This window comes from Fonsecaea nubica, assembly GCF_001646965.1.
Source record: "Fonsecaea nubica strain CBS 269.64 chromosome Unknown Scaff21, whole genome shotgun sequence".
NCBI lineage: Eukaryota > Fungi > Ascomycota > Eurotiomycetes > Chaetothyriales > Herpotrichiellaceae > Fonsecaea > Fonsecaea nubica.
Genome location: NW_019173694.1, coordinates 101,588 through 122,436, shown reverse-complemented (window position 1 = coordinate 122,436; position 20,849 = coordinate 101,588). Strand labels below are relative to the sequence as shown.

At 51.7% G+C, this 20,849-nt stretch overlaps 7 protein-coding genes across 7 annotated transcripts; 6 read left to right on the top strand and 1 right to left on the bottom strand.

The window, feature by feature from the left end:
* Positions 1-459: 459 nt before the first annotated feature.
* AYO20_04139 (hypothetical protein) lies at positions 460-1,996 on the top strand (the record flags this gene model as incomplete). The annotated part of the gene is made up of 4 exons (XM_022642438.1): positions 460-720; positions 776-950; positions 1,002-1,846; positions 1,901-1,996. The coding sequence occupies 4 exons, from the start codon at positions 460-462 to the stop codon at positions 1,994-1,996; spliced, it is 1,377 nt and encodes a 458-aa protein (XP_022501535.1).
* Positions 1,997-2,826: 830 nt separating this feature from the next.
* AYO20_04138 (hypothetical protein) lies at positions 2,827-4,663 on the top strand (the record flags this gene model as incomplete). The annotated part of the gene is made up of 2 exons (XM_022642437.1): positions 2,827-4,335; positions 4,445-4,663. 2 exons carry the CDS (start codon positions 2,827-2,829, stop codon positions 4,661-4,663), a joined length of 1,728 nt encoding a protein of 575 aa, XP_022501534.1.
* A 582-nt stretch (positions 4,664-5,245) lies between these two features.
* AYO20_04137 (hypothetical protein) lies at positions 5,246-7,288 on the bottom strand (the record flags this gene model as incomplete). The annotated part of the gene is made up of 1 exon (XM_022642436.1): positions 5,246-7,288. The coding sequence occupies one exon, from the start codon at positions 7,286-7,288 to the stop codon at positions 5,246-5,248; it is 2,043 nt and encodes a 680-aa protein (XP_022501533.1).
* Positions 7,289-9,649: 2,361 nt separating this feature from the next.
* AYO20_04136 (hypothetical protein) lies at positions 9,650-10,639 on the top strand (the record flags this gene model as incomplete). The annotated part of the gene is made up of 3 exons (XM_022642435.1): positions 9,650-9,679; positions 9,740-9,775; positions 9,833-10,639. The coding sequence occupies 3 exons, from the start codon at positions 9,650-9,652 to the stop codon at positions 10,637-10,639; spliced, it is 873 nt and encodes a 290-aa protein (XP_022501532.1).
* Positions 10,640-11,325: 686 nt separating this feature from the next.
* AYO20_04135 (hypothetical protein) lies at positions 11,326-11,646 on the top strand (the record flags this gene model as incomplete). Its single annotated transcript, XM_022642434.1, has 1 exon — positions 11,326-11,646. One exon carries the CDS (start codon positions 11,326-11,328, stop codon positions 11,644-11,646), a length of 321 nt encoding a protein of 106 aa, XP_022501531.1.
* Positions 11,647-12,708: 1,062 nt separating this feature from the next.
* AYO20_04134 (hypothetical protein) lies at positions 12,709-17,208 on the top strand (the record flags this gene model as incomplete). The annotated part of the gene is made up of 2 exons (XM_022642433.1): positions 12,709-16,956; positions 17,008-17,208. 2 exons carry the CDS (start codon positions 12,709-12,711, stop codon positions 17,206-17,208), a joined length of 4,449 nt encoding a protein of 1,482 aa, XP_022501530.1.
* An 863-nt stretch (positions 17,209-18,071) lies between these two features.
* AYO20_04133 (hypothetical protein) lies at positions 18,072-19,132 on the top strand (the record flags this gene model as incomplete). The annotated part of the gene is made up of 3 exons (XM_022642432.1): positions 18,072-18,434; positions 18,517-18,933; positions 19,067-19,132. 3 exons carry the CDS (start codon positions 18,072-18,074, stop codon positions 19,130-19,132), a joined length of 846 nt encoding a protein of 281 aa, XP_022501529.1.
* Positions 19,133-20,849: the final 1,717 nt, after the last annotated feature.

Below are 20,849 nucleotides of genomic sequence, written 5' to 3'. Positions count from 1 at the left end.
TCATCAAATTCCATCGCCTGTCCAAGATATTTGCAATACCTCCATCTCCAACGCCGATCGACTCCTGACAGAAGGATCGGAGGATTTGATTATGGTTTTCGCTTGGCGGCAGCGATGTTGTTCGCTACCTCATCCTTGATTGAAATGGCAACAAATGTCGATGAAGAAAGAACTGCATGTCGCTCACTCTGCGCAGAGAGATCGGGGGAAGAAACTTTGCTAGAGACAAGGCTCGCAGCGAGTCTTGAAGAAATTCCAAGTGATGGAGCGCATCCAATGCGGGGCGTTGGACAGAGGCTTGGCATAATAGTGCAATATGAGTGGCTGTCTCGCTCTGACCAATAATAGCGAATGTGAATTCTGTAGAATCAATTGAAGCTTGACTGGATCCGAAGCTCTTGTTCGACTGCATCTGTCACATTACCACCTCTCTCCATTCACTACGTGACATTTTATATAATGGCTTCTCCAGCCTCGCTTGGCTCTCGAGCCCTGCGAGCTAGCAGTCGTCATATTCCCGTCACCTCTCTGCAGCGGAGAGGTCTCGCCGCAGCTGCGTCTGGCAGCTTTCAATATGAGACGGGGGAAGCGTCGGGTGTCAAATTCGCCAGCAGAGACCTGCCAGGTGCAACGACTACTCTGACTGTCGTCGCCAAAGCCGGTACCCGATATCAACCCCTTCCTGGCTATTCCGACGCCCTCGAAAAGTTTGCTTTCAAGGTCCATTCTGATCCTTGTCACGTCGATGGATCTCCCAGCTGACTTGAAAAATTAGTCTACCACGAAACGATCAACTCTGCGCATTACCCGAGAGGCTGAGCTTCTGGGTGGTGAGCTGTCGGCGTACCACTCCCGAGAGAATCTTGTCCTTCGAGCCAAATTCCTGCGTGAAGACCTGCCTTATTTCACCGAATTGCTGGGAGAAGTCATATCAAAAACCCGATACACGAGTTGGTCCCCCTGCGGATTATGATTGGAACCTGATGGCTGACGATTTACAGCGCATGAACTCAATGAAGAGGTGATCCACGTTATGAAACTCGCACAAAAAGGTCTCCTCGGAAGCCCTCTGTCCCTCGCCCTGAATTCCGTTCATGGTGTTGCCTTCCACCGCGGGTTGGGCGAGCCATTATATGCCACCTCATCGGTTCCGATCATTCAGTATCTTGATGCTGAGGACGTCGCGAAATTCAGTGACAGTGCCTACGTCAAGGGAAACATTGCCGTTGTTGCCAACGGTGCAAGCCACGCTGAATTCTCCAAATGGGTGGGAGAGTTCTTCCAAGACACTCCGGCTGGTTCCAAACTGAACAGTCCTGCTTCGAAATACTACGGCGGTGAAGAGAGAATCGCTCACGGCTCGGGTAATGTGTTGATTATCGGGTTCCAAGGATCCAGCTCGTTCACAGCTGGGTCCTCGTACAAACCAGAAATTGCAGTCCTGGCTTCCTTACTAGGAGGGGAAAGCAGCATCAAATGGTCTCCAGGCTTCTCCTTACTGTCTAAAGCCGCACACGACTTCCCACAAGTCCAAGTCTCGACTCAACATGCCGCTTATTCTGACGCTGGTCTGCTCTACATTACCTTCACCGGGAATGCGGCTCAGATTGCCAAAGCAAGCGAGAATGCAGTCAACACGCTCAAAAAGATCGCAGCAGGCGAAGTGGCAGAAGAAGACATCAAGAAGGCCACTGCATTGGCGAAATTCAGGGCTCTCGAGGCTGGACAGCAGACCCAGGCTGGTCTGGAAGCAACCGGAAATGGACTCATCGAGGGTGGGAAACCATTCCAGATCGATGAGATTGGCTCTTCCATCGACAAAGTTTCTTCAGACAAGGTCAAGGCGGTAAGTTTCCCAGCTCAGCCATTTATGAATTACAATTAGCTGACTTGTGTATAGGCGGCGAAGAGCTTGCTGGAGTCGAAAGCATCGGTGTCAGCAGTGGGAGACCTGTTCAGACTTCCTTTTGCGTCCGAGATAGGCCTGACAGTTTGAAAAGGGAGTGGCGCATCCGATTTCCATCGTGCCTTCTGGTGTGTAAAATTTGTAAATAAGAGAAGAACGCCTACCAAAGAAACTCTTTTTAAAGCTGGTCACGTTACCATTTGTCCAAACTGTAATCATGTCTGCCAGTTGTAGGTATATTTTGTATCTACTCCGCTGCTCCCTTCCTCCACAAAGAGACAGGGCATGTGTGTAACGGAAGAAAGCCGCATGCATTGACCTGTCAAGGCGAATCACGCATTGTGTGTGGCATTCTACTAAAGCCTTGAGCCCCGGCAGTCGTCAACCACGGAACCAATTTCCCTCGCAAAAGTCCTTCAACTCCACCATCCGCCACGATTCCCATACCCTTGCTAATTCTTCGGCATTAGTACTGATGACTACTTGGTGATGATGAGGCTAGGAATAAGCTTACTCCAGCAAGATGGCAAAGCATGGGAGGATTCGAGACTTCACAGAAGTGTGGATGACCATGAAGAGGGGAAATACCCCGGGATACTCGAATGAAGTCACATCAGATGATAATATCAACGAGACCCGAGATGAAACCTCAGTCCAGATACCATGGACATTCTGATTTGTGCCTCTGTTCAATATCGAATGTGGTGTGGTCCTGCGAGACTCCATCCATCTTGCGGCCGGTTCCACGGTTTTCGTTTTCCGTGGCGGATCCGGGGCGCAGATAGGAGGAGCGCGTCCTACAGATTCGCCACAGTAGGGACATACATAAACGGACTGCCATTGCGCTGCTTCTGCCAGCCTTGCAAGGCACACGGCTGTGGTTCAGTACTGAAAATCGAAGCGATAATACCGTGAACAAGATGACCCAACACACCTTTGACGCCCTGATCGTCGGTGCCGGGTTTGGAGGCATCTACCAACTCCACAAACTACTTTCTCTCGGCCTATCGGTGAAGGTTATCGACTTCGCTGGAGATGTTGGCGGCACCTGGTACTGGAACCGCTACCCAGGGGCTATGAGTGATACAGAGAGTTATGTCTACCGATATTCATGGGACAAAGACGACCTTCAGACCTATCCATGGAGTCACCACTACGTGAAGCAGCCAGAGGTGCTTGCTTACTTGGAACACGTCGTGGACAAGTACGATCTAAGGAAGTATATGCAATTCAACACGGAGATGGTAGCCGCGGATTGGGATGACGAGGCCGGTGTGTGGCGGGTCGAGGTCAGTACGGGCGAGGTCTTCCTCGTGAGATACCTTGTCACTGCGTTGGGCTTGCTATCAAAGGCAAACTATCCCGATATTCCTGGCCTCCAGGACTTTCGAGGTGAGATGTGCCACACTGCAAAATGGAGGCCGGAGCTGGACCTCACGAACAAGCGGGTAGCCGTCATTGGATGCGGGTCGACGGGTGTGCAAGTCATCACGGATGTTGCAAAGAAGGTCAAGAAACTCACATGTTTCCAACGACATCCCCAATACTCGGTGCCTAGTGGCGATGCCCCTGTGAGCGAAGAGTACCGAGCACAGATCAATGCTCGTTACCCCGAGATTATGAAGCAGGTCCGCAACTCAATCTGTGGGTTTGGCTTTGTCGAGTCAACCACCCCCTTCCACGCCGTCCCCGCAGACCAGCGTGAAGAGATCTTCGAGGCACTATGGCAAAAGGGTAACGGCTTCCGCTTCATGTTCGGCGGATTCAGCGACATCGCCACCAATCGCGAGGCCAACGAGGCAGCCTGTGCTTTCATTCGCAAGAAGATCGGCCAGATTGTTCGAGATCCCAAGAAGGCAGAGAAGTTGATGCCGCATGACTACTACGCCAGGAGGCCCCTGTGTGATGGTGGCTACTACGAGCAGTTTAACCGGGAGAATGTTGAGATCGTCGACGTCAACGAGACACCGATCACAAAGATCACGGAGAAAGGAATCCAGGTCAGCGATGGCACGGTCCACGAACTAGACGTCATCATTTTCGCAACGGGCTTTGATGCCATCGATGGGAACTACAACCGGGTACGGATACGAGGACGAGGTGGCGAGTCCTTGAAGGATCATTGGGAGCCTCGCGGCCCAACCAGCTATCTGGGTGCCTTTGTACCGGGCTTCCCTAACTTTTGCATGATCACCGGACCCCAGGGTCCTTTCAGCAATATCCCCCCGGCCATTGAGATTCACGTCGAGCTCATCTCGGACATGATTGCGCGCGCCGAAGAGAATCGACGGCGACAAAGCAATGGTCAGCCAGAGAGCAAGAATCTCATCGAAGCGCTGCCCGAGGCCGAAGAAGACTGGCTCCAGGAATGCGAGAAGTCAGCAGAAGGAAGTCTGTTCAAGGAAACCGCCTCGTGGATCTTTGGCAACGTAAGTCTTCTCTGTATTTGTTTTTCCCCCAACATCCTCTTTCTATTATCTGTGTCGTTTGCAGTTGGAATGAAATGAATCTTCCGCTAACAAACCCCCGACTTTCCAGAACGTCAAAGGTAAGAAGATCGCGCTGCGGTTCTTCTTCGGAGGACTGGCCAAGTACAACGAGGCGGTCCGCGCCATCATCGACGACAACTACCGCGGGTTCCGACCTCTTGGGGAGAAGACGAGCCAGGTCGCCGGCGCGCGCCCGGCCGACCAAAAGTCCCTTCCTGTCGACACTGTCACGAGCGTCCCGGCGGAGACGGTCGAGGCTCTCAACTAAGGGCAAAGCATGGCGATGGCGATGGCGATGGCGATATAGCGATGTCATATTTCTCATAACATTCCCCTCTCCCGGTCTTTTGTCTCTGGACGACAACTCGCATCGTTAGATACCTAAGATGGAAGATGGAAGATGGTCGATGAGATGGGGTCTCTTCGACTTACCGGGCCTGGTTTTATGGCCCGACTAGCACGACTGGATCTCGGGATATTATTTGTACAGCGGATACTGGCAAAGATCGTAAAGGGATTGCGAGGATAATCTCCTGTCGAATGAACATCCGATTTGACAGTGACACGGAAAGAGAAATGAAACCAGAATTCAGGAAAAGAATCAAAACATAAAAACATAGTCGACCCTTCGAGTCACAAGGTCTTTCTGTTCATGCTTTTCACCTACCCACCCAAGGAGTTAAAATCATATCCCTGGTAATCGTTCTCATGTCTATCAAATGCGATGCCCTTCCAAGTACGATACAATTATTCCGAGTGCCGTCGTCCAATGCTCATTACTAAACATAATTCTAGCCGCCCATGGGTGCCCATCAAGTTCTTCTGAGATGCACTCAGACAACCTGTCCATCTACCAAGCATAATCGGTCGCAAGCTGCTGGCTATTGCCTTGCCGCCATTCTCCGTCATCACTTGGCTCGCTGTCGAGAAAGTCATTTTCGTGATACTGTGTTTCGGCAGGCCGTTGGTCCGAGATCACAAGATTTACCACGTCACATCTACCTTGAATAGTAGCTGGAGTTGAGGCATCACTCTCATCGGTACTGTCGCCGAGACTAATCTTCTTGAGGTGACCGTTAGCTATCCGAGAGCTCTGTCGCTGTGATGTAGTGGGTGCCTTGATCAAGAATTTGCTCGCGACATTGGAGGGCTCTTCGGTGTTGAGAAAGACATTCTCCAACTTCGGCAGCCACCTCTGTCTGAACTTGGCACGGTCGCGCCAGCTGGCGTTTTTCAGAATCGCCTTGATGTTGAGTCTCCTCAGCTGCGGAAGATGCGCAGCAGAATCAACAAGCGATGTAAGGAACTCTTCTGCATCCTCTTGTGGCAGTTGACGCATGTTTTCGATCGAGATGCTGACAAGGTCCGTGGGCCAAGTCGGAGGTCCATTTGGTAGTAGCTCGTCGTAGAGGGGTTCGCGGTCGCGGAAGGAAGTCGGATCGATGTACAGCATATCAACCTCGAGGTGTTGCAAGCGAGGACACAATGCTTGGAGGTTGGCTATGAAACCTAAATCCATGGACTGATTACCATCGAGACTGAGGACTCGCAGGCTGGAACCGCCGCGGCTCAAATAGGCTTCGAGAGCGTCGGATGTCAAATTGGGACAATTCCACAATTCCAGGTGTAGGAGTCCAGGCGGAAGAAGAGGCATGGTCATCTCGTCAACGATGCCGCAGTTTCGAAAAGATAATGACTGCAGCTCTGGCACGCTGGCCAATACTCCAGCAAGTGAAGTGCCGACAGTAGTAATGTTTTCTTCCCTGGCCTTTTCCGGTAGACTTAGGTTGAGGAAGGTGAGCTCGCGCAGGCGCCGGAAAGAAGGTCTGGAGTGAGCCTCCACAGCCATGTTGAGGACATCGAGGGTTGTGGGAAACCTTCCATTCCACTCAAAGCTCCTCATGAATAGATGATCCGTCTCCAAACGTTCCAAGAGCTCTGTGGGATAACTCCACTTGAATTTCTTCGCTGCTGGCTGTGCCCATATCACAGTCGTGAGGTCATCGTAGTTGGAATAGAGTCTCAACCCTTGCAGCAGAGGGGTCATAGAGATCAACCTGTCCAAGGAAATACCACTCTTCTTGACGAGAAGTTGTTTGACTTCAATGTCAAGGAAACGGATCTTTTTTCGGTAATCAGTGGTAAGGGACTCGTGGGCTTGTTCGAGCAGCCCAATGAGACGGTGAGCTCGCCATGATGGATACAGGGGAGGGCTATAGAGAAGAGCTGCTGTGCAAGCTTCGTGGAAAGAGCGACATAAGAGTCCTGTTTCACACAACCAGTTAATCGAGGGTTGTGCTCGCGACGTCGGGCCATACAGAGGGTACGCTGCATATTGCATGATGCTCACGAGAACGTGGTACGGGAGTTGTGGCCACGGAGGGATCCTCGTGTTGTCGGAGGCCGACGACATGTTAACACATTTTACATTCGTCCGGCCCTTGTTGTCAGGTAGAGGCTTTTGTCGTTTGTATGTTTGAAATAAGCCGCCAGCATCCATCTGGCTCCCATTTCTCTTGGAGGGCAAATTCGTTCGACGTCTGTTTGCTTTGAGCGAGTGCTGGCGCTTCGCTGATGGTGTTGGCGCTGGTCTTCGCTTTGGTGGCCGTGACTGCTTCTGTACCTGTACATATGATCTCGTGCTTCTCCGAGGCCCAACGTCAGCGTGGGCGGAGGTGGAATGAGAGTCCGTTTCATCTGATGAGGAATCTGAGATGTCATCGTTGTCATCATCACTAGATTCTCTGTAGGTCTGGACACGACGAGCAGCCCGGCTAGGACGAGGGTTGAGAGTGAAGTCCTGTAGGTCATCGGTGTCGGTGTCGCTGTCGTCATTTGGGTATCGGACTCGAGGACCACGACGAGGCTGAGAGCGGCTTAAAGGATTGGCCATGGTGGGGAAGGGCAATCTTGACTGTGGCGGCGGAAATGGACGAACGAGGAAGAAAGAGCAGAACTCGAGTCGCGCAAAATGACTAGACTAGTTCGCGGGTGGCCAGCCTGAGCGTGAGTGTCCCGAGGGACCGCTGTTGCGACGAGGACCTGTTGGCGCAAGATGCCGTGGGTATCGGTCACTCACAGGATGCACGAACTGCAAAGGGCGCATGCAAAGTACTGAGATCTTGCAGGAATTCGAATCACCTAACCTGCGGATCTTTCTGCACGCAATATGCGCGGCACTAGTTGTGCTAGGGCGTGCCTACCCGGCTTGGCGGGAAACAGCGGAAACTCAGCCGAGGCACAATGGGTATCTTTTGCAGTCCACGACACTTACCTATATGGTCCTACCTATGGAATAGTAATTACTCTTATGTAGATACGAGTACTTAGATACCTAAGATTCCAGTAACACTGCAATGTTCTCCTGAGTGTCTCTTGGTATGGCGGCCAGCATTTCATCGGTCTCTGGCCAAGATCTAAATTCCACGGTGAATTACTTTGCACCTGTAAGGGGTGTGGTCCAAAGTAGTGTCCGATTGGTAGCAGCGAGAATAAGTCCAAGTACTCCCTCTTCAGGGCATCACCACTATTCCTGTTCCTGGCGGACGGTGCCTGAAAACCTTAGGAGCAGTAAGCAAATCAATGTTCCACATCCGAGTATGCCAACTAGCCCGCAAGTTTGCTTGGATTAGCAACACCCGAAAGCCGCTACGTAGTCCCTGCCTTGGGATTTCTGAATGAGCGCAAGGGTGGCCAATTCTGGATCTTCCCATCTTTCAATATCAATGATGTGGCTGTATGTATAGAAACAAGCCACAGACTGAGAAAGTCTCGCGGGGGTTTTCATCATGCTAGCGGTTCACAGCGGGGGTGACAGTGGAGGGCTCGGCTACCCACTCGAGCCTAGAGCCGGCCTAGCACGAGCATTCGTGTGCTGTCCAGGCCACTCTGGGTGCTAGGGGAGCCACTGGGACGCTGGAGGAGCGGGGAGAAGGCGCGTCGGAGAAGAAAAGCCTACGTTGCGTGCTTCCTGCTCGTAAAGTATACCTACCTTGGCATTGTACGACCTGAGTTGAAGCGGTGCACCGACCTGCAGGACTTCGCATGCAACCTGCACTGCCACTGAAAATCATGCACGTTTATCTTTGGTTCATGGGCAGCGACGGGCGCTGATCATTCTGCTAGCAACGAGGTATCTTCGAAGTACGAGGTACTTTTCATGTACATGTTGGAGTTGGTATCAACCACTCGGCAATCTCTCATTCAGGCTGTTATCGATAAATAAGTCCTACCTCGTACTCGTACCTGGATGCCTGGGAAGGCCTGCGTTGTTTCATGTTACAATAGGTACTCAAATCTCCCGGGCATAAACGGCTGGGGGGTTCGGGGCTTCCATGGCTGGGCTGGGCAGCGGGCAATCATGGGCGACTGGCACTGGCACTGGCCCTTGCCCTGGCACGCCTGGCTACGTAGTTTCCGCAGCTCCACCACCTCGCCCTTTCCCAGCTTGTCAGCCAATCTCACTACTCGGCACCCAAGTAGCTCTTTACTGTTGGCGTTGCTTGGGGCTGCAACCTGTTTGCTACCTTCATTGAGAGTCTCAGACAAGCTTCGCAACCCAAATCATCTCCTGTTCTCCTTCTCGTAGAACTCCATCCCTTTCCTTCTTGCTGCGTACTTGGTACAGAGAGCAAGATAAAGTGCCTCATAGTCGTCGACGCTGTCGCTGCCTCACTGCCTCATTGCATCATTTCAACCTTCTCTTATTGCCAAGTCGTAGATCTGCAAGGAACTACTAACTGTATACTCTACCTCATCTGAGTGCCTCTTCCTGCCCCCCCGGTCCCATCCTCCCCTTCCAGCCCCAAAAGAGGAGTCAATCCCCCGTCATCATTTGCCGACTCCGATCAAAGCAAGTCACCCTGCCAACTTTCCTGATTTCCTGCACTACGCCTGCACACCTCGGACGCACCCTGCAGCAAAAACCCAGCCAATCCTGCACCTGGCGAACCAACGGCCCTTCCTTCCACTCTTTTTCCGTCTCTCAAAGACATCCTTCTCCAAAAATAATACCATTGACTCTGCTCGTTAAGTCGTCCAACTACGAGTACCGAGAACTGATCGACGAAACACCTCCCACCCTTCGATTACCCTGCCAGCGCAACCTTCTCGAATCGTCCGAAACAGGCACATCTCGTCGTCTGTGATCTCCTGACTCTACAGCGCATGGTGTTTCAAGTCACTGTCTCGCACTTTCCTCTCGCCTCCTCCTCCGCCGTCTTCGTTCCCACGGTTTCTTGACCTCGTTGCGGAAATGGGTGGAACACAGTATGGAAAGTTCCAAGTAGGTTGCTCTCAGAAGCTCGAGTTCATTGCTTTTCCAGTCGCTAACCTATGGCTGCAGGACTTCTGTCGTGATGCGACACTACCTATATGCAATGTTAGACCTCCCCTGTCCGACGATAAGCTCCCCGTGGTCTTCTAACTGCCTCTCCAGATCCTCGTCACGAACAATCAACCACCTGGCCTCGCATATGGAGGCTGTGTCCTGCGTGGAATTACGTTAAATAACAACCGCAATCTCGCCAACTTGGGCTCAATACTGCTCTGTGGCATTGCCATCGTTGTTGCCCTGTTTCTGCTATGGCGCGCAGAGAGGAAAGCTGCCGCCGTTGGTCGTCGGGAAATGCAGATGTTTCTGGTCGGTTATATCATCATCGAAATCTGCGAAATATTCACAGTCGGCGGTTTTCCATTGAACAACGATGTGCGGAAAGGTTTCACAGCCGTCCATCTGGCTGCTATCGTGGCGACCATGTGGATCTTGCTCATGAACGCAGTAGTGGGCTACCAGTTAGTGGATGACGGCACGCCATTGTCAATGGGGTTGATCGGCCTCAGCTCCCTGGCATTGTTCGTCGGCACTGGCTATATTGCACTGGACACGGCATTCTCTTGGACAGGGTTTTGGGACAGTTCGTTACAGCCACCGCACCAGAACTACGCCCTCTACACGCTATATCAACTGGCACCGCTGGTATTCATGTTCTTGTTCTTCGTCCTCGAGTCGATATTGGTCCTCAAGATCCTCGGCGAAACGAAACCAATGATCTACCTGCTTGCCGCAGCCCTCCTCTTTGCGATTGGCCAAATCTTCATGTATGTGATATCGACACACATTTGCAAAGGTACCGATGGCGACATCAATGGTACCCTTTTCGCGACCCTCTTCACGCTCCTCAGTGTCGTGGCAGTGTTCGTCTTCTGGTCATCAATCACTGAAGACGACTGGCCGATCCAATAATCATGGCAAAGCCATTGCCAGGGGGTTTTAAAATGCCGTCACCAGAAAAAATCCCGGGTCTGGGCAGAGCTTGCCAACCGATATTTCTCTTGTTGGCCTGGGACAATTGCAGGCGGAGAAATGGTTTTTAATATCTTGAGACGGCAAACCTGGTGCGACGCCCCCGCTTCCTAACCGGAACAAGGGGCGTCCTTGTCGTTTGTCGCAATATCCTAATGTTCCCCAATTGGAAGGCTTGGGCATGATAGCTTGACGAGTTACGCAGCGTTTGGCATCTGTGAAATGTGTATTGATCACAATTTCCGGGAGGTTTCAGGTTTCAGTCGATTTCAACGCGATTCATGGGCCGAAACAAATCTTCCGTTCAACTTGAGGGCTGTGAGCTGGCATCATACAGCAACCATTTGACCTAGACTAGAATATAGTAGTAGTCCTGCAAGGATATATCTTTGTGCTGGACGGTACAATACATGAGATATCTCTCAAATTTTGTAATCGAGTCGTTCTCGATACGTAACCAAAAAGCTTCACGCCGTAGTCACAGCCAATGCCCTCGCGGTATGGAGCGAGCAGAGAGCCGTCAGACCAACCGCAACTGTACAAAACATCAGAGAACTAGCTTTACTCCAACGCAGGGTAACGTCCACTCTGAGCGCCCTAGCAAATTCCTCAGCCAGTGAGTTCCAATGCCTGTGTCCAGTAGAGACGGCAAAGATGTCGCCGAAGCTGCTGTTTCGGCTCCGGTGCTGGTTGCGGATGCGATCAATTTCTGCCGAGCGTCATCAAACAATTCCTCCGCCGAGGTTTTGACCGCAGTTGCAAGACCGGCGACTGTCGTGCGTGCGATATCTGTGAGGAAGCCTCCCATCTCTGACGGCCCTGTACCATTGTTCGCCTGTCCCGGAATGCTCCCTATGCTGCCCGAGAAGTTCGCGGTATATAGCCTGGGAGTGAACCAAGCGGCGAGCGTCTCATGTGAGGATAACTCTCCTCCTCCAGAATGTTGAGATGGGAGGGTAGGTAGGTCGATGAAACATCGATTTGACCAGTGGCAGGACGATGCGAAGAGGATGATGAGAAGAAAGGAGCAATATATGCACGGGCGGTTGAGGAGGTATGTGAGCACGAGCAGGAGGATGAGATGTATGGGCGAGAGGCTGAGGGGGAGTGGGAGTAGGAGGAGTGGAAGATATCTGGTGGCACGACTGCAGTTAGAGCGTTTCCAGAACCATCGTAATGACAGATGCAATACTTACGAGCGAAGACAATACATTGGCATTGATATGATGTGTTCTTGGGAGTGTAAACTCGAAGCAGAAAAGTAAAGGATGTTTTTAGAGATGATGTGGAACTTGGGCGAGGTTGGCTCAGCCAAGCAGAACGAATGAGCGTGGCTGTATTATGAGAATGGCACTGATGGATACATGGCTCGAGGGGTACCTGTGTCACAGATGCTATACCAGGGATTCAAGGGGGTTGAACAAACCCATCTTCTTATAGTCTGCAGAAGCGGTGACACCCTGCGTGAAGATGCAGGAGGCTACAGTCAATTATTGACACTGAAATCTGCATGTCAGAACTGGTGCGCTGGTACACACAAACAGCTAATATAGGCACCTGGTGGTGGGCTCGCCGGGGTGACGAGGGATGCAGTTCGCAGCAGGATCCCTCCCCCGGCGGCTGAATTGGCGCTTGAGTGGCAGCGGGCACGTGTTGCTGGCAGCAGTCATAGATCGAATTGGAGCTGCAAGACTGCGGAGAAATTTTGACGAGAATGAGCCAGTCGTCGCTGAATCGCGCCTCTGATTCACTGCAACTCATCTTTCACCTTCCTTTAGATTGCTCAGGCTTTGTGTTTTCATCAGCAAACACTTCCTACCCACCCTTCAGGTTATTCGTGTGTTAAAATATTGCTTCCGGTTCCCTGCACGTTTCGGTGCTGCCATTCATTCTCGCTTCTTCTCTGGTTCCCGGTGTAGCATCCGGGTGACAAGAGAACAATTGCCTTTTGCTCTACTACACTCGATCGTGGGCCCTTCGGACTGGACGTCCTTGGTCTGACTGGAATAATGTCATCCAACGACCTGCAAGCTCTGTTTGCCAACTTGATGTTGAAGCCTCGCGACTCTCCTACCCCGTCCCATACGCCACACCAATCCAACTCTGCAGACCAACCCTCTCCTTTCCCAGGCGCCTCTCCGTTGCCTTCGAGCCCTCCTCCTGCTGCTCCTGTCGCGAACCACAACTCCTACAACCAGATGGCTCAGCCAGTCGCGTCTGCGCCTTCTGCCACGGCGCAGTCGTTGCTGAACCTGCTTAATTTTGGCCCTTCAGCCTCTACACCTCCCAAGGCAAACTCACGACCCCTCTCTTCCACTAGCAATGCTGCGGCAGTCGTCGAGGAGAAGAATGACAAGTCAGCAGTTACTGCTGCCGGGCAAGGTTCGTCGACTTCAGCTTCGGATCTCCTCGCAAAGTTGATGTCACCTTCGCCTGCCCAAGGCGGCTCAAAAGCCCAATCTCCGCTGAACCTGGAGGATCAAGGCGGTGGCGGCGGTAGAGGCGACCAAGAAAATTCTACACCTGGCCGTGATGCCTCGCAGGATGCGCTGCTCAAGCTCGTCAGCAAAACCCATCTTGGCAATTCCATCAGCACGCGCCAGAATCTCGTTGAAAAACCGCGGACTCCGTCAACAGATGCAAAGTCAGATGCGAAGTCTATAGAAGCCAAGCCTACGAGTACAGAATCACCAGCTCCTTTATTCGGATCCAGTTCCGCGGCTGAGGGCGCCTTGTTTGGAGCTCTTGGTAATGACACTAAGCCACCAACTCAGAGTCAACCCCTCTTCACCTATACAAACCCATTTGAAGCGCTACAGGCATCTTTGAGTGCCTCTCGAACACAGACTCCCAAAGAGGACACCACTGCTCCCAAGCCTGCCAATGTCAATGTCCCTCACTCAAATGTCGAGTCTGGCAATGATCTGTCAGATTCGCGTGTAGGCACAGGTGACCAAGTGGCCAAGCGGAAAATACTCACTCCTCGACTACCGCTGGCATCAAAGAACGCCACTGTATCACGCGATGGCTCAATTACCGGAGCAACTCAAGAGACTGAAACAGAAGATGCAGTTCCAACGGAAGAGGTTGTCGCTCCTGTCTCAGTGGAGACCAAGTTGAAAGACGATGGCAAGGAGATACATCTGAACGCCAGCAACGGCGTCAAACAGGAACTAGGCTCCGGCGCGGACAAGAGTGTCGAGCAGCCAGCTGACGGTGGGGATGAATGGGAAGACACGGAAGAGTCACCAAACAAGGAGTCCTCCAGAATCGTCCCAGTCTACAATTTCCCCATCAAACCCTTTGTCTCGATCACTTTGCAGTTGTCAAAACCTTCGAGCGTTGGCATTAGAGATGATGGCGTGATGGAGATATCAAGACTCAAGAAAGATTTCGACCAGTTGGACCGTTCTTTGGCAGCTGCAACATCAAAGTACATTGCCTATGCCTTAGTGAAGAACGGCGGCATGCGCATCATCAGACAAGACGACGGCAGTGACCGACAAGTGTTCAAGAATTCTCATGATCGAATATTCAATGTTGCTCTTTGCACAACCTCTGCTGCTGGGGAATCATCGGATGACCAGGCGCTCCTAGGAACTGGGGTCAGTGGCACTGTGTATTATGCCACCATCAACAAGGATGGAAATGATCTATTCGAGAAAAACGCACTTGATACTGAAAGCCTCATTTTTCCGCCTTATCCTCCGGCTGACGAGAACGCATCTGGGGGTGTACTCAAGACCCGCGCAAAGAGAAGCTCTCGCCACCCAGAGTTCTTCGCCATTGGACGCGGTAAGGCAATCCATCTCGTCTGGCCAGCAACGGCGCTCTCTCCACGGTACGGTATCAGTGAGCACAATCGGCGCGTCGATGTCGATAAATTCTTCCAGGAACGGTCCCTGCAGATCTCTACTGGGAAGGCTGGGAAAGACTTCATCTTCAGCGAAGATGACACTCTAATCGTTTCTTTGGACAAGACCGGACGATTACGATTCTGGGATATTCGCAAGCTGATTGACGAGTCAAATGCCACCTCAACTCGGCTAGCTAGCATGACTATCGACCTCCCAATCTTGTCCCTTTCCACCGCATCCCCAGCGGAGAAGTCGTGGCCAACGTCGGTTCTATTCGTAGACAAAGCTCGTCCATATGTCAAAGGAGGCGCGCTCCGCTACGTTCTTGTCGGCCTGAGGCAGAATCACACGCTTCAACTCTGGGATATCGCTCTCGGCAAAGCTGTTCAGGAGATCAATTTCCCTCACGAGAATGAGACTGACGCGATCTGCAGCGTGTGTTATCACGCAAATAGCGGGTTTATTGTTGTCGGGCACCCGACCAGAAACTCACTCTTCTTCATTCACCTCTCCGCGCCCCGTTATACGATCAGCACTTCTCTGACACAGGCTGAATACGTGCAGCGCATTGCTGAAAAGGACCCGGAACTACCAAAGCCTGATTCCACGGCCTGCATGAGTGGCATCCGTGAAATGTCTTTTGCAGACAAAGGACAGCTCAGAAGCGTTGAGCTTCTTCCAATCTATCGAACTGCAGAGGAGCAGAGGGCTATCGACGAAAAGACACCGCTATTCGAACTCTACGTCGTGCATTCAAAAGGTGTTACGTGCCTCAACATTACCAAGGAAGACCTAGGCTGGAATGCGAACTACAAGGTGGTTCACGGGATCGATGCTGCGAAGGAAGGCCTCGTCACGTTGAAAGAGCTGCGCCTCGGGACAGTGATCGAGGAGGGCCCCCGAGAAAAGAGTCCAGTTGAAGAAGCTCCAACAAGTAAGAGTTCGAAGAAGAAGCAAGCAAAGAAGTCCTCGTCCTCTGCGGAACGTGTGGAGACCGTTCAGGCCGAAGACTTGGAACTTGGCAAACCAGGGGTTACGCAGCCTCCCAGCAAAGCGGCTGAACCACTCACAGAGGTGACTAATATCGAAACTCCTGTCGCAAAGGAAACAAAGAAGAGCAAGAAGAAGTCTGCCCCATCCACCGAACCACGGCTCCCTGATAAAGTCGCGCTCGCCGATTCAAGTGCCAAACCAGTCTCAACGGCTATATCCACCCCAGCACCTGCTGATGTAGCGCCCTTTGATGAGCAGACTTCTGCTCCAGCGGCTGGAGTTGTCCCGCTTCCTTCAACCGCCGAGACATCCGTGAAACCTGAAGCCGTTACTGTTGGAATTTCAGGTGGTTGGCTTGACAAGGAACTAAAGAAGGTCGAGAAAGCCGTATCAACGGAGTTTCGTAAAGAGTTGGAGTCTCTCTATCATAACCTCCAAAATGATCGGAATGTCCAAGACTCTGCTGCCATAGCCCGTCAGGAAGCTCTCCTTCGGTTGGTGTCGACAACTTTGAGCACCAACGTTGAAAAATCACTTTCCCGCATTCTTTCGGCTCAAATGCAACAATCAATGGTTCCAGCACTTACAGCGGCTACAGTCCAAGCCGTGGGAAGTCAAGTGGGAGAAGCTGTGGCGAAATCCCTCCATTCTCTCGTCCCCCATGAACTGGGCGTGCAACTGCCTATTGTGCTCAATGGAGTTCTGCAGAGTCCGCAGATGACTCGGACGATAGCAGATACAGTCTCGCAGAAGATTTCAAAGGAGATTGAGACTCAGCTCAACGATCTTATGCAGAAACATGTTGTGCCGACGTTTAAGACGCTAGCCGCTTCAGCAGCTGAAAAGGCCGCATCTGAAGTTGAAGTCCGCCTGCGAAGTGAAATCCGTCAACTAGAGAGTGACCGACGAAATGACCTGACGAGGCTCGAAAAGTTGGGCCAAGTCATTCAGGCCACTGCTGAGGCATTGCAGCAAATGTCCGACACCCAAGTGGCCTTCCAAGGCCAAATTCTTAGGGATCGTCGACAGCTTGCACTTCTCGGCGAAACCAGCTCATCTCCGGTGTCTCGCCAGGTATCGACGGCCCGTATGACTCCATCGCCACGAGCCGTTCCCCGGCCTATGGTTCCGCGACAGAAAACCAAGGAAGAGCTGGAGTTGGAGGAGATCAGCCAATTGATGAATGAGGGTCGGTACGAGGAGGCCTCAATCAAATGGCTCCAGTCATCCCAACCGGCAGAGCTGTTTGACAAGCTGTTCATCCACTTCACTCCGGAGTATTTATCGACTGATGTCTCCCCACTGATCGCCTTTTCCATCGCTGTCACCATCGGAAATAGTCTGACGACCAATACGGCGCAAAGACTGGAGTGGATATCTGCCGCATTCAATGCGGTCGACCTTGCTGTAAGTGCTCATCAAGCAACTTTTTCTTCGTGTCCTAACATCTTGCTTCAGGATCCTGAAATTTCTGACCTGGCCCAACATGCGCCGGCATTGTTGAGCTCCTTAATCCAGAAACTGGAGCGGCTCTACTTGACGATCGCGGAGCGTGATCCGACCGATCCAGCGCTACAAATCATGCCAACTGTTTCACGGAGGGCGAAGGAGATGAGGGCCTCTTTGGAGGGACCAGCTCGTCATGGCGTTGAATTCTAGCTTTACGGTGAGGTTTAGACGGTATGGCAAAGCTTCAAACACACTTAGCAGCAGAGGGTTGATGCACAACAATCGGAGTAGAGGAAAAGTCAACCATGAAGGATTGATTCATATGCGATTACTGGATACGTCGAAAGAGCCTCATTAGGCGATTTCGAGATGGGAAAAGTTGGAGCATTGAAGTATGTGGTGTGAAGTCTTTCTTGTCCTCTGTGCTTCTAGCTTGATTTTTTCCACGGGACTTTTATTCATGTGAAGTAGACTCGAGGTCGTCGTGCTGGAATCCGGAAAACCTGTGCTTTGATTATTGCTTCAGCCACAAGAAGCGTCTCCCGCAGTCACTCCATGACAGACTGCCAACATCTCCCTCTTCTATCAGAACGATAGACCACTCGCCATTCATTGCACAGTCTTTTACCTCTTCATTCTATCTTCCTACTTTTGGTGGCTCAAGACTTCTCGCCCATCCCGGTCTGCCTTACCAGCACAGACTTACTCCCCATGGCCTCCATCTGTCTCTATTCAGTGACAGCTCCCCTTTGTGGCGAGCTCGCAGGAACTTCAGCCAGTTTTGGGACTCGCTGGTGGTAACATTACAGACTGCACACAATTAGACCGCCTATATGGTTTGACACAGGGGTCAGAAGTCTGGGTCTGGCAGAGGTGACTGAAACCTGTGTTCGCTGTACAAAACTTTCCCTTTGCTTTCGTCTTTTAACCTAGACCTGCAGTTTTTGTCCTCTTTCCTTCAAGCCTCACGCCTCTCTAAACACACCGTCTCCATCGTCTCCGATCCCGGCCCTATTCTACTTCGCTTATCACCATACCTTTCTTCAGCAAGAGAAGTTACGATGCGCGTGAACATGGATGAAGATATTCTCCAAAGTCTAGCATCCCAGAGGTCGCAACAGTGCCAATTGATCGATCTCACCTTGGGTAAGATGGGGAAACTGGATGAATCTGAGTCGGCCATCTTGCGTGACCTCTACCAGGAAGATCGATGGCGCTGGTCCTCAGAATATGGCCTCCAAGTCGGACTCCCTCAAGACCTGCAAGTTCGATGGTTTTCACGCGAATCAACTCGTGATTTGCAGAATCGGGTTCGCCCCTTGACTCTTGCTGACGGTGATCCGGACCCGAACGCGGATCGACGGTTGGATCGTCAAGACTATTTGTGGCTTCTGTCACAGTTGTTACACTACGAGTTGGGCTTTGCGCTGACTCCTGTAAGTGCCTTTTCTGTGGTTCATTGATCGATGACTCTCTTTACGGCCAACTTATTGATGCAGTCCTGACAGTGACGTTCAGATCGACGCGGCGGCCAGGATCGCAGTCGCCCTCCGCACCGGTAATATACGCCAACCAACGAAGCTCCAGCGTCGCGCGCTGAACCTGAGACGGCAGTACCGAGTTCCACATAGTCTTCAGGACGAAGAACTAGAATCAAGCTCAGGGGTCGATGGACAAATGAGCGGCTACGATAGTGAATCAGAAGGAGAACAAGAGCTCGAAGACGACATCACTGAGGGCGGACTGGCTCCTTCACAGTCCTCGCTTGGATCTAGTCCACAGAGATCGTTGGAATTGGAGCATATCATCACAAACAGAAAGGCGGTTGCCCTCGACCCTATTCGAAGCAAAGTCCATTCCTACACAAGTGGAGAATACCTGGTCAAGAGAAACGGAGCTGGAAATGCCTCCACCACCGAACCCAGACAGACTCTGGTACCCACGACTTCAACCATTGCTAAACCAGCAAAGAAGCCCTGGTCCTTCCACCCACAGCATCTTCTGAAAACTCATGAATGTCCCCCCTCAGAATCGCGACCGACCCCATTCAATGGACAGATCGATACAGACAAGCACGCGGACAGAGGACAGACTCTCCCTGCTTCAGGAGATGCCACCCCAGCTCCGTCTATAACCAATCATGATTTAAATTTGGGCAAGGGATGCGAGAGGGTGATTGCATGCGATACCAGACTTTTTGCGGCTTCTCGAGCTTACTCGTCTGAGACTACCTTTGATACGTTGACCGCCCCGAACGATGACACTACACAACAAGATCGAAGCGCCATACCCACTGTAGAGCCAATCACTCGATGTCCTATCAATGGTTCAAGGGTGGCGAACTTTCAGTCTGATGCCCTACAAAAGCTTCCCAAGACCCGGACACCGCTCTCTCAGAGTGGGGTGATATATCTAACAATTGAGGACACAGATCCAGGAATCTACAAGCCTGACAGTACTGCGTTGATTCAACCACATAACACTGTCCCAACTACAAAGAATTTGGAAACAGGAAATCGACCGAGCAAAGGCATGCCAGTTTGTATTGTCATTGAAGACTCGGACTGCGAGCACCGTGCAGAGCACCGTCATGGGAATAAAGTGCCTTCGATAAGGAAATTAAAAAGGAGAAAGGTCTCTGTCAAACCCCTTATTGCCTCGGGGTCGTTTTTTACCGGAAGGTCGATCTTTTCACTCCCGCCCAGTGACATTGACGGGGATGATGGAACCCGATTGCCCGGTTGTCAGAGAAGCCTCTCAAGTGCGGCGCATAGGTTGAACGCCAGATTCCCTTCAGTAAAACGCACCGCTGTCAACACCCAAGGCAGAGTTCGTACCGAAATACGAGAAGGCACAATAGATGTGTTGTCAAATGGTGGGACTAGCCATGGGAAATGTACACCAGGTGCTTGCATGCCCGATGCACAATGCAAACCACACCCTCCCTGGCAGTTCAGAGACCCTTCTGATGCATCAGAAGGCGATATGAACAGCACAGCCATGAAGTACTCTGCCCGACATATGTCTTCATCAGCATCTCCCGCTGCGACCAACGTCATTTCTGGTACGGTCAGAAGAGTTCCATCACCATGGAGACGGAATTTATCTTATGGATCCTTGTCCATTCACCCAGAAAACACTGAATGCTTCAAAGATGCATCTTCGAATCTCCGAATCGCGCATTCAAACAAGAAAACAAGGTCGAAGAAGTCGAAGCCGCAGAAGAAGGCACAGAGACAAAGACCACAGCAGCAAACTACCGAAACAAGATTCACTGGTTGCGACATTTCTGCCCTACACGCGAAAGTCGAAGCGGGCCGGAAGAATATTGATATGGTCGTCGAAGAGCTGCGTAATAGCTCTCAGGGATCTGTCGGAAGGTGCAGAAGTTCGCGCGGAGACAAACGATCTCATACTGCAGCGTTCAACGACCATGGGAGCTCTAGTACACGGGATCAAAAGAAAAAAAGCAGAAATCAAACGTCTTGTGAACTGGTGACAAGAGCTATCTCAAGTGCTCCGAAGAGCATCCTGCCACGTGAGTGCGGGCTACCTATATTCCCTAAATTGGAATATATCATGGGATGCGATGAGAATGGTGTTCCTGCAGTACGCCTACCATTCCGTCGACCGACGCCTCTTACCCACACTCTCCGGGACCAGGTGGGCAACCCATTGCCTCGCGAGGAGACGCCTCTTCGGTATATTCTGAAATATGACCAAGAGCAGCGACGTAGGGATCCAAAGACGAGAGCGAATTGCTGGAGCCGATTTCCCAAGCCATCGCCCCAGAGGACCGGGAAAGGAATCTGGCACAGGCAGGTGAAGTCTGCAAAGATGCCCCTCAGAGG